Genomic DNA, 12,993 nt, shown 5'->3' with positions numbered 1-12,993 from the left:
AACTGGACAAACAGTTAACCAGTTTACTATTTGGAAGTGCTGAAGAGACTGCATGAAAAAGTTGGACACCCTGAACTTTTTGCCAACAATTCATGGCTCTTGCATCACGACAATGTACCAGCTGACACGGCACTGTCTGTGAGGGAGTTTTTAGCCAGTAAACAAATAACTGTATTGGAACATGCTCCCTACTCACCTGACCTGGCCCCCAATGACTTCTTTCTTTACCAAAATATAAAGGGAACATTGAAAGGAAGACATTTTAATGACATTCAGGATATCAAAGGTAATACAATGACAGCTCTGATGGCCATTCCAGAAAAAGTTTCAAAATTGCTTTGAAGGGTGGACTAGGCACTGGTATCGGTGCACAGCTTCCCAAGGGGAGTACTTCAAAAAAGGTGACCATAGTGATACTCAGCCATGAGGTATGTAGCACTTGTTCTAGGATGAGTTCGCGAACTTAATTGTCAGACCCTCATATATAAATAAAATTCAAGCACCCCAACAGTAACTATTGACATCTTTCACTTACAGATGTTAATATACTCACATATATAAAAAGACCAACATGCTTTCAGGATTATATGTTAAGCATTTCAAGCAGAGGAACATGCAAATAAATGTAGCACACATACATGTTCAAAAGATGCACTAAACTCTGCGAAATCAGTCTTTAGTATAGCGAATACTAATTTGAGTTCTTCAATCATTAAAAAGTTGCAAGGAAAAAACCATCAATCTTCTTGTTTAAAAATGCAGAAGTTAATAGTTTTCCCAAGCTCAACATAATGCTTAAATGGTGTGGTGCCTTTTCTTTGGTTTTCATTTTACTTACAAGTATTGCATTCATTCCTGATGCAATGCCATAGCTCAAACCTGAGAGGCGTGCTGCATATGTATACTCTTTTAAATCATCCTTCAATAACCTGATAAACAGGTATGTCATGTTGCAATGGAGAGGATCAGCATAAATGTAGCGACTAACAAAAAGAAAAACAAAAGAAATGCTTTGACACTTCAAGCTGTGGTATGGTAATGAAGAAACATGACCGAAGAGTATGGATATGCAGCCTCATGATGTGAATTGCTAGGGAAATAGTACAGGCCAACCTTAGGTTTTACAATGGCAGCAAGAGGTCATTCTCTGTTGTCAAAGACCAAGACTTCACATAGAGAATGGGTTAAGAGCTAAACCTAAATCAGGGTCCAATTTTGTTTGAGGAGAAAAATATGACAAGTTGATGAAGGATGTTAAAAAAAAAATAATAAATAAAAGAAATCAAGGAAAATTTGCATGGTATGAATGATATATTGCTGACTACTTAAAATAAGAGCTAACTTAAAAATTAAATGAGAAAATATGATTAACCATAAAGATTTAAGAAAAAAGAAAAGAAATTAAACTCATACCCTCAATCGAAAATGCTTCCATCAAATCAATGTCAAAAATGTTGATGAGTGGAAGGCTCTAAGACGTGGGTACTTACATACATCCCATAGATGGTATTTTGGAGGTCATAGCTCAAGCCTGCTAGCTCTGCTGCATATGCATACTCGTTGAGTGAGTCTTTGAGGAGCTCAAGGTACAAATGGGCCATGTTACAGTGCAAGGGGTCCACATAAGCAAATGGGCTGGAAGAAAATGTTGACAGGAAAATAGCTGATTTATTACTTCCCAATGTGATGTGTGGCCTTTGAGATGGATCAAGAAACTGAACACTGATTAATACAATTTCCTGAAGATAAGGTTTCAATTCTTGAGTCTGTCTCTTCTTCCCATGCGGAAAAATATAAGAGGTTTAAAAAAGGAGTCTGAGGCATGTCATGTGTGCTGGTGGTGATAAACAGGGAGAAGGAGCTGCTTACCCCAGATGGTGTGGCAGAACTGACAAGTTAGAAATGCAAGGCAGGAAAGGAGTGGAATCAGCCAAAATGTGTGCCTACGTTTAGGCTGATAGGAGGAGGTATGGCTCAAAGAGCTGATACAGCACTGGCATGTCCTCTTTCTCCTTCTAAACCTAAACCAGGGTCCAATTTTGGCTTCTAAGCAAGCCATCCCCTTGGTGGACAAGAGTGTGAGATTGAGAAGTGTGTGTGTTATGGTTATGTGAATTTAAAGGCAAAAACTGAGACTTGTGAAAATGTTAGCTTATTTCTGAGTTTCCCCAAACCAATAAAGATAGAGCACTGTGGGTTAAACAAGTGATGATTTCCACCATGTAACTGCAGCCAGAACTAGGAAAAAAATATTAAAATAGGAAAATATTTAAGTAAGAAAGAAAAACAGGAGACAAAAAACAATTATAGAGTACAAAAGATAAACAGGACCACAGAGATCACCTAATTTAAATCTTCATTTCCCAATTAAGAAATCTCATTTTCCTCAAGTCAACTGGGCTGCAAGTGGCAGGGTTAGGATTTAGATTTAAGTCAAATGACCTACTCATCTGACTATATGACACTACTTACCTTTATGAAGAGGAAGGAAAAGATTTATTTACTCAACAAATACCTATTACATGCTTACTACAATGCTAGGCTCTGCTCTAGGTACTAGGAATAAAGAACACATCAGGCAAAGTCCCTGACCTCAGAGTTTATAGTCCAGTTGGAGGAGACAAATGATAAATTTAAATATGATAGATCAGGTGGTAATAGTGCTGTGGAGAAAAACTAAGCAGGCTAAGGGGAGTAGGAGTGATGGGTGGCAGTGGTGGTGGGACAGGAAGGTTGCTAAGATGGTTCATCGAGGCCTCTCTCATAAGGAGACATCTGGGCCCAGACCTGAAGGAAGCAAAGGAACAAGCCCTGGGGATATCTGGATAGGGCAGAGAACATTCCAGGCTGAGAAAACAGCCTGTGCAAAGGACCTGAGGCAGGTGCCCGCTTGGCCTGTTGGCGGTATATTCAAAGTTTGACTCTATCCGTAGCACAGTAAGTATAACTAATGTACTGACAGCAAAGCCAACATTTTAATCAAAAATTGGTAATGAAGCAAAAATAGGGGTAAAATGTTTAGCCACTTAGAGAATTAAAATCAAAGAGAAAACTCTACAGCTATACAAATATTTCTTCTTCTGGAAAATCTAAACGAATGCTCTGTCATTGAACTTTTTAAAGTATTATACATGACGACACACTTCCTTTTTCAGGCAAACAGCAGCTCAGAAACTAAGGGTACAATTCATAAAAGCAAAATCATCAAAACAAAAGAGAGCCCATGAAAGTGCTCAGCCCCACAGGAACCTTTCTATGCACCTCTCTTAGGTGGACGTGAGAAGCCAGAGAAAGCCAAGCCTGGGAGCTCAAAGCATATGGTCAAACTCAGAATGCAATTCTAGAAGTGTCCTAAAGTGCTGCGCCCACAGCAGCGGCACTGATGAATTGGAGAGGGTCCTAAACTAACTTTTAAAAGGGAACATGATTCAACTACAATGCTTAAATTCTGGCTCATTTGTTAATTTAAAATGTATTTTGTAATCTGATGCTATAATGCTTAAATATAGACCACAGAGTTTTAAAAACTGTAACTAAGTATGCATAATATAATCCTGAAAAAATTAAAAGGATGACACACACAGAAAATTTCTAGCAGAATGTAAGAAACCTAACAGTGTTTACCTCTAGGGAGACCAGAACACAGAGAGGGATTAGTGGGAAGCAAACATTTTTAATTCTTAGGATTATGCTGGGCAGTTTAGAGAATGCAAAAATATCCAATGGTCTCTCAAAAGGTATTCTGAAGCCAAATCACAGAAGCCAAATGGGAAAGTACAAGCTTACCCTCATTTTATTGCACTTTGATTTATTGTGCTTCACAGATATTTCATTTTTTACAAAGTGAAGGCAAGACCTTCCACCAACGAAAGGATGGCAACTCGTTTTATTGAGATCCTCACTTTCCTGCAGTGGTCTGGAACCAACCCTCAGTATCTTGCCTGTAAGCAACCCAGAAATAGAGCGGTATCCAGGGGCTCAGACAACCAAGGGGCTGGAAAAGACTCAGGCCACTTAGTAACTACCACCTCTTCTTCTGGGCAAATTCTAGGAATACAAAACCAAAAACACCAAATTATCTCATTTTTCTTCAGTGAAACCTCTGGGGGAGTCTACAGCCTCCTCAGACTCCAAAATCCTGAAGGTGAGGAAGGTCTTCCTAACAGCTAACTTAGCCATTTCAGTTACAAGGCGTACTCATCAATAGAAAGGAAGAATCAACAACCTTGGTTTGTACAATATCCCTTAACGGCAGCAGCCTTCCTTTGTCTAGGCTAAATAACCTTTTATTTCTAGACATGGGTCCTCAAGGAAGCAAAGAAAACTTTTCAAAATGTAATTGTTGATTTTTATAAGAAGCTTTGTAGCTAGAGTCATCTTACATACCTGAAAAATTCAAAGTTGAGACAAGCCTTCGGCAAGAAAAACTTATCATCTTGTTTGAACCAAAGTTTGCTCATAGCTGTATCCTGTGATGGAGAACACAATTTGGTTATGCAAATATGGGCACATGGGAAAACCACATCACCCTTCAAGAGGAGGAGAACAAAGGCAATAGTCGAGAATTTTGTTCTGGAGAGGCTGCTGTCTCATGGCCTTGAAGTATATGCAGAGGGTCAGCAGGTGGAAAGTGGAGAGAGAAGACTCGGATTCCAGTAGCAGAGAGAAATCACCCTTTTATCTCCCCTGGGTTAAAGAGACAGGAACATAGTGGAGGAAGAGTCAGATTGGAGAAGCCAATACCAACTGCCCTCTCCCTGTCTTTCTGGACCCTGGGAGGCAGATGCAGGAGTCCTTAGAGTGCTGTGGCTGCCGCCTCCAAGGTGGGCTGTAAGGATCCCCGCCTGCTGGAATCCACACCCTTGTGTTGTCCTCTCTCCTACATTGAACCAGGATTGGTCTGTCTGCCCAACAAAATATGATAGGAATGATGGCACAATACCTCTGAGATTAGGTTATAAAAGACACTGTGGCTTCCATCTCAATCACTCACTGTCACTCTTAGATCACTCATTTTAGGGGAAGCCGGCTGCCATATCAAGTAACTCTATGGAGAGGCCCAAGTGGTGAAGAACTAAGGCCTGCCAAAAACCACACAACCGAACATGGAAGAGAATCCTCTAGCTCTAGTTGAAACTGCAGATGGCTGAAGCCCCAGCCAATGGTTTGACTATAACCTCATGAGAAACTCTGAGCTAGAACAACCCAAATAAGCCACTTCCCAATTCCTGACCCTCTCAAACTGTGAGAGATAAAATATTTGTGGCTGTAAGCTGCTGAATTTTGGAGTAATTTGTTACACAGCAATGGATAACCAACAGCCAGGGATGAACAAATAAGCCACTACCTTGACTTTCCACTTTACTCATACTATATTAAAAATAGGCTTACATGGTCACTTGAAACTCTGACAAGAGATAGAAATGGTTTAATGTTCTCCTTAGTTTACTCTGAGAAGTAAAACTAAAACAAACAACAAATAAAATTTAGAAGAGGTAAACGAGCTTTTTCTTTGAATAACCTAACCTATAACTCATTAAAATGGCATTTTAAAAGAAAAATGATTGTTTTATTAATAATCATGTAGTTGCTTGAAATAAATTAAATTTTATATTCCTAAACACTAATTCTTATCTCATTGAATTAATTGAATGTCAGGTCATTTGAAAACAATAAAAAGGAAAGATGTGTGTCTGTGGTGGTGAGTTTAGAAAGAGGTAGTTTTAGAGTTTAGAAAAGAGGATGTGCTGCAATTATCTTATTCATTTTTCTACACAATTTACCTTAGGTGTAAAATAATAACATGCAGAGAACATTTTGAAAAGAAAAATAAACCCCACTTCTCAATCACCCTTTCCACATGGCTTATAACTCCATTAACTTCATACAGCCACTCTGTCACAAGGAGAATTGTTTTTAAGGGCAGGAAATCCAACAGCTCCCCTTGGGGATGCTCTCTTCCAGGCTTTAGAGATTCTTTCTTATCTCTAACTTTCATGACGTAGCATAAAACCTACTTCCTTATTGGGTCTTCAGAGAATATGAAAAGGAGGCCGCTATCTTTCAACAGACTTGTGGTTACAGTCTTTTTTTTTCTGCAAAGAAAATGACTCCCTAGATTCTATGTTGCTTAGTAGTTTTGCTTGTTTGCTTTAACATTTCTAGCCTTTTACTATTTCTTGTATCATTCTCTTTGCAACTTTTCTGTCACCTCTTTAGATTGAGCCCCCAAATCAACACAGTACCAAATGCAAGAAATCCTCTCTCTAGTCCCTTCCATGTAATAGATCTGTCCCCTGGATTTAAAATCACTGAATCTAACAAGTTACCTTAATAAGAGAAGGGTATGGTGCTGCTTCTTTTTCTAATGATAAAATCTCAAAATTCGTAGGAATAAATTCATTCTTCATTGGAAGTTTAAATTTCCCATTCAGCTCAGCATTTTGCCATTTCTGGATGAATAATGAAAAACACAAGCAATTAAAATAGTCACTTTGCTTAATATCCTGGCAAATTATTAAGGGGATAAACGTCACACAGCATTCTTTTCCATCATATGGAAAGAGACTATTCCCAAGATCTATTGATGACTTTTTGTGAAATTTGAGCTGGAGTCTCTGGTATTAATCAAGGTTTTAAACCTATCTGCCTTTCTTCTTTACAAATCTCCAAAATGACCAGCTAAGGTTAAGGAACCATCTAAGACTGTGGAATACTGAGAGCCTAATTGGTCCCATATAAAAATCACGTTAGCTTTAGCTCTTTAACGAATGGAGAATAACCTGTACAGGGATATTTCCCACAACTGCTAAGCAATAGGTCATGTACATGTGAGTTAAAATTTTAGCTACACTAAATTACTAGCCGGAAAGATAGGCTAAAGGAGGCGTCTTTCCCTTCAGTACGTCTTCTTAAAACACGGCCCACACCTCTCCCAGATGACCATGTGAACTTCCAAGTGAAGTAGTAATTGAAGCAAAAGGTTAAGGACAAAATTGAGACTTAAATCTGGATTGTGAGTCTGGCTGTCAACCTGCAGTTTGGATCTGATCCATGGGCTATTGCCAGAAGCTAAGTGGGACAGGTCACATTGATTGTTGAACTCTAATTTACAAGACTATTAAAAACAAAACAAAACAAGAAACAGAAAAAAGAAGCCATCAACTGCCAATAATTCTGGGTTCAGTAATTCGGTCTGCAGATGATGAGGCAGAAGCCCTGTAGTTTCTGCAGTTCTATTTTGGTCCCTGCATTTGTGTCTTCTGGCACTGGGATAGTGGGGATGTTGGCCATATTATTTATAAGTAGCAACTAAAGTCTCCAGAATGGCTGAATAATGGAACTAGTAAACACTTAGCAAATAATTTCACTGCTGAAGTCCCAGATAAATTTGTTTTGAAAAAATTCCCATTCGGGGAATGGGTTCTCTCATTTTAGGATTAGTTCAGACTGAGCATAATTCAAGGGCGATCAGCTTCCCTCACAGTTTAGCAAGATGGGTATTTTCAGACACTAAAGAGCTCCAGTGATGTGAATATGTCAGAGAAGTACCAGTAACAATTTTCTTTCTTAAACTCTTATTTTTTCTGTATTGTCATTCCACAGGTACATTTAAGAAATGTCCGTTACTTGGATTTAACTAGAATCTAATCAGAGCAAGGCTTCCTGGTATCTCACCATGAATAAAGCTCATGTAAATCTCAAAGCTACAGCTACACAGCCAAGAAGAACTGAAAAGGAAAAATACTAAGTAAGTAGATAAGATTCACAAACAGAATCTTGAAAACTACTGAATGGTGTAATATGCTATCTAAACATACCTGTTTTGAAATGAATCCTAATTCCCTTATGTTGACAAAATGAGCAATGATACAGGATGAGACATAAAATATAGCATCTCCTAAAGCGAAGACAGTAGGAATCCCAAAGACTCCTCCCTGCCTGTGTTCCTAACAAGGTCGTGAGCTCTCTGTAATCCATGCGTCTGTTTTTCATGCTCCCTACTTCCATCTCTTCCTGCCTGTCTTCGTACCTTTGCTTCTCTGGGTACTTTGGACTTCGATGACCTTTGACTGCATGAGGCTGGGAGTGTGCCTGACAGCCCTGCTGATTTGACAGACACGAGAAGGTGGCCATAGCGCCATTTCCTTATACAAAACCTAAGTTCCTGCTCTCCAGCTCCTTGTTCACTTTTCCCAGGACAGTATATACAGTGCTGGGCCATCACTCACCACTCCCTGTGCCATGAGTTGGTGACCAAGGGAGCGCATGTTCTTCTGTGTCCCTCACACACCAGGCTTATTCGCAGATGAGTAAACCCTACCTTAATGACTTCATCGGGTATAGCTTCTTGTTTGTAGTGGGTTCCATACCACTCTTCTGTGCGATCAGTTTTGCCTTCAAAAGATTTGGAAACTACTGCAACCCTAGAGATAGATGGAAAAAACAAACAGAATAAAAACCTATAAACTCATGCTGTATATATAAATTTATAGACCCTGACTCATGAAAATAGAAATGACAGCCAAGAATGTGTTGGGCCTTTAAGACCCGGTAAATTCTACAAGGCTTAACTGAAATAGGCAAGATATGTATAGAGTCTGTTATCCTTTCGTTATAGCCCATCATTTTCAGTATGAAAAGTATTCACAGGAAAGATTCTTGTGGGTATGCTATTAACTAAAATTTTACGAGTAAGTAGCGAGGGAAAAATGGAACAAGGTCAGTTGAAAAACAGTACTTAAAAAAGCAAAACAAAGTACTTCCTCCCAGGAACAGTGCAGGCCCGGGGTTAACAAGAGTGGCTAAGAAAGCCTGTTGGCTCATCCAGAGATCAAAACAAAACAAAAACACACTTTATTACTTGCGAAGTTTGTGCTCTATATTTGTTTTCCTGCCAGAGACGACCATCAAATATAGCTACTACATGTACATTGGTCTTCCTGCTGCTAGAAGACAAAGGGACAAGACCAGGAAGCACCTTTCTATCTTCTGGTTTATTAAAAGTTGTTTGTTTGTTTGTTTGTTTGTTTGTTTGATGGGAGAATAGAAATAGCCCAGAAGTCAGAAGGACAAAAAAAGTTCAGGGAGGGAAGGTGGAGGTAAAATAATGTCAAAAGATAAGGGAACAAGAATGGAGGCGCAAAAGAAGCCCTGGACCAGTGGAACTCCTGTCCCTGTGCAGGATGATGAAGGACACTTCTGCCCCTGCTATCTTTTAATTATCAAAGTCGGAATCATTACACTCTCACCAGCAGACTCAACTCCAGGCTGGAACCAATCTTATTTTGAATCCTGTGGACAAAGGAGTTCTAGGCCAATAGCTTCTCCCTTATGTGCCAATTCAAGTAGGTCCGTATCTGTTCCTGATTGTTCTCATCTGTCCTCCCAGAGGTTTGGCTGTAACCTCCAAATGCTGGCCTCACAGCTGAAGGCCAAGTACTTGGAATCAAAACTCTCCTCTGCTGAATATATACCCATTTTTTGAATCCTAATCTGTGTTTCAAATACCTGCCCCTCATTGGACCTCTCCAACTTCAAAGCTTGATTGTCTGAACAACCACCTATGTCTTATTCATTCTACACAAAATACTCTACCCGGCTAACTGGACTTGACCTTATCACCTGCTTTAGGGTAGATATAATAATCTGACATTTATCTGCTAGTATGACTGAATAATCTTCCGGTTCAAGGAGTTCCTAATGTGACCTTGCTGCCGCTGATCACTACCAGTTCTAGAAAACACGCTAAATAAGAACCTGTTCCACAGAAACATAGACAGGAATCACAGGGTTTAATGGATGAAAGAGTTCTGTCATCGTGTCCAGAAGTGATGCATGTTGGCTGTTTGAGAATCCCTTTTGGGAGGTATGTATAAAGTATGTATAGAAATCACATGGCCGCATGAAGGGTACATGCTGTTTCTTAAGGGCTATCATTCAATATATGACAGAGCCTAGTAAGACTCAGCCCTAGAAACTGCTTCCACTCCTACTGATTTCTCAAAAATGGATGGATTGATTCTCAAGGAGACCTCTGAAAAATGTGTTAAGAAGTAGAATAACCTGGTAGAGCAGTGATACTCCCATCTTCTCTTCCACGACACACTTGATTTTGGAAAAGTTTGTTACATAGATGGTTTTGGTTTCCCTGAAGGGACAGCCCATGCATCAGAATAAGGCACAAGGGACTGATAATGACTTGTGAAACCTGAAGCATTCATTTATCAGTGGACTTGCCCTGTGAAACAAGAAAACTTTAAACTTACTTCTGAGAGAGAAGGTGAAAAAGCTCAGGGAAAGCTGCCAAATGCTCTGGGAGGATGACTCTATGACACAGAAAGAAGCAGACCCTGGAGGCTGCCCAGTAATGCTCAGGTTAAAAAAGCAGGGAAATTAAGGAGATTTGTCAGGTAGAATCCTAAGGGATTCAGATAGTCACATAGTAAAGTGTATGGGTAATGTCTGAAATGTTATTATAAGGAAGTAAATATTAATTATATAAACATAGTTTCTCAAACTAGGCAAATACTGAATATGGGCCTGTCAAAAAGAGATACCTTTGCAGACCAAGAGTTAGTGTACCACTGAGGAATTCAAAACTGAAACATACAATGGAAGAGTATGTATTTTAAAAAAAAATGATGAAAGGTAGGGAAGGGGAATAACAACAGAGACAGCATATACACACCTCAAACCTAAATTGAAATCTATGAACCAGTGTGGAAGCACAAGAGCACTTGAATTAGGAGAAAAGAGAAGTCACAATAATCAAAGTATACCACAGATAGCTGCAGTATATTTAACTGCAGACAGCTAAGAAAAACTGGCACAGATATTGTATCATCTTAGACTATATGCTGGGCATCTAATTATGCTAAAAATAGTCTTGGTGAATTTTTTTCTTAAATTGTGTTCTGTGTGTGCAGGCACCTATGTGTGTGGCAATGCTCTCCTTTAATTCTGATCACAAAGAATTCGATACTGATGTGGTGCTGACGTGATCCTTGGAAATATGAGAGAAAATGACCTTTTCTTTTCATACTGAAATTTACAACAGCGAGAAAAAGAAACAGTGGGCTAGAATGTTCAGAGGGAATGAATAGCTGTTGGAGCTGGATGGGACCCATTCAGAAACAAGAAATATCCTGACTATAGATGTTAAAAGGCAATATGGTTCCCAAACAATAAATTCTCATGAGGTTTTTATAAATAATCCCTGAGAGATAAAAAGGGAGCAGACATCCAAGAATAAGGAGAGGCTTTATAGATAAATGTGATGAATGCAAACAGAATTACTAGAAAGGGCACAGACATACATGGCCATCAAAAACTTGGATTCTGGTAGATAGTTGTGACTCACTTTCTTTGAGATCTTGCCAAAGTCAAGGTTAAGATCTAAATTAGGCAAGTCGCAGGGCTTCAGTTTCATTACTTTTTACATAAGGATTCTAACTATAAGAACTCTATCCTTCCATTAGTAGGTAGAATTCTATAATATCATGATATCAAGTCTTATTTTTAAAAGATACACACAGAAGAAAGCAGGTGAAAAACAATCTATTGATGAGACTCAAAATCAAACTTGAAGAACAGTGACATGAGTGCTAAGGAAATTGAGGTCCATGAAAAACGCTAAAAAACATGTTGAAAAACGGTTTTTCAAAGCAAGAAAAAAGAAAGGTTAGGCTAAAAGTTTAGAATATTTAATCAACTTTTACTGAGCCAATACCAGCTTGAATTCTCGGAAAGATAAAACACAGTGCCTATCTAGAAGGAATTCATAATCCAATAGGATACACGACCTAAAGCTGGATGTGATATGCTGATCTCATGTTAGACAACAGGGCTACTCACCTCCTATGTACATTGATTGTCTTAGAAAGAAACATGGGTCTTTAAACTGCAAAGGTGGACTAAAAACAGAAAAAAGGAATTGAAGCCCAGGATTGGTGAGTGAGCCAGCCATATGATTCAAATGAACTTACACAGATGAGTCATATTCTCTGATGCTTAGGCAACTAATAAATTCCAGTAGAATATCTGCCCATCACCTTTTAGAAATCCCAGAGGACAGGAGAAGGGGCAGAAGACAGGAGATGTGCGAATGCTCTAATTTTCAGAAAGGGAAAGGAGTGTAGCCTAAAAACCATAAATCACTGGATTACGCATTGACCCCTGACAAAATTCTACAGTCAACTGTCAAACTATCAAATATTTGGACAAGAAGACAGTTATCACGAGGACCTGCATGGACTCACCAAGAGTAACTCCTCCCAAATGAATGGAATTTATGACTGACACAAGGCATGTGGCAAAGACTTTACAGCTGTATTTGTAGGTTTAATATGGCAAAATGGGCACCAAATGATAGGATCAAAGGAGGCGGGTGATGATGATGATGGAGTAGTAACAGATAAACATCTTTGAAAAAGTAAATCAAGTCTCAACATTCAAAATAACTTTCTAACAATTAAGACTGGCAAAATGGAACTGGGAACCCGGATATTTAATGAATTCCCCATCTTTGGAGGAATTTAAGCTGAGGCTGTTGGAGATATTGCAGAAGAGATATACCTAATGAAGGGTAGATTAAGTGACCTTTAACGTTCCTTTCATTCTGAAGGATTTTCCTGTTTATTTTCCTACCTGGTTGCAACGTTAAATTTGTCTTAGTAGGTATTAAAGAAAGAAATCTTACCCTTAAGCAACCTCAGTCTGGCCTGGCAGCTGGCACTATTATTGCAGGCTGTTTTGTACTGTATCACTGACCTGCTACAGTTAAAATTATAACAGCCGTAGAGACCAATCCTATAGAGAAAACGCTTTTTCTTCAAAGGTGAGGGTAGAGAGAAGAAAAGGTTCTCAACTCTAATTGCATAAGATATCAAATTTAGAAACAGGCAATTTAAACAAAAGTAAAATGTATACTCCTGCAAATTTACTCCTACGAAGCGTTGCTGGGATAAATTGCTTGCTCTATTGCAGCAAGGA

The 12,993-nt window shown here is 39.0% G+C and overlaps 1 protein-coding gene across 5 annotated transcripts in view; it reads right to left on the bottom strand.

Annotated features, from left to right (window-relative positions):
• Positions 1-12,993, bottom strand: part of IDE (insulin degrading enzyme) — a 111,651-nt gene that overhangs the window by 19,665 nt on the left and 78,993 nt on the right. For 4 of the 5 annotated variants that reach the window (XM_074339386.2, XM_074339387.2, XM_019739427.3 and 1 more), the window contains 4 exons: positions 8,324-8,426; positions 6,330-6,452; positions 4,387-4,469; positions 1,491-1,635 (listed from right to left, as the gene is read on the bottom strand). In XM_074339386.2, the coding sequence (XP_074195487.1) occupies positions 1,491-1,635; positions 4,387-4,469; positions 6,330-6,452; positions 8,324-8,426 (454 nt within the window). Of the gene's footprint in view, positions 1-838; positions 984-1,490; positions 1,636-4,386; positions 4,470-6,329; positions 6,453-8,323; positions 8,427-12,993 lie in introns of all 5 variants that reach the window. The other variant, XM_019739434.3, reaches the window with a different exon arrangement.

The sequence above is a fragment of the Rhinolophus sinicus genome, chromosome 15, assembly GCF_057876585.1.
Source record: "Rhinolophus sinicus isolate RSI-liver-muscle chromosome 15, RSI-T2T, whole genome shotgun sequence".
NCBI classification, from domain to species: Eukaryota; Metazoa; Chordata; class Mammalia; order Chiroptera; family Rhinolophidae; genus Rhinolophus; species Rhinolophus sinicus.
Note: the sequence above shows the minus strand (reverse complement) of the source record. Positions and strands in the feature narration are given on the sequence as shown.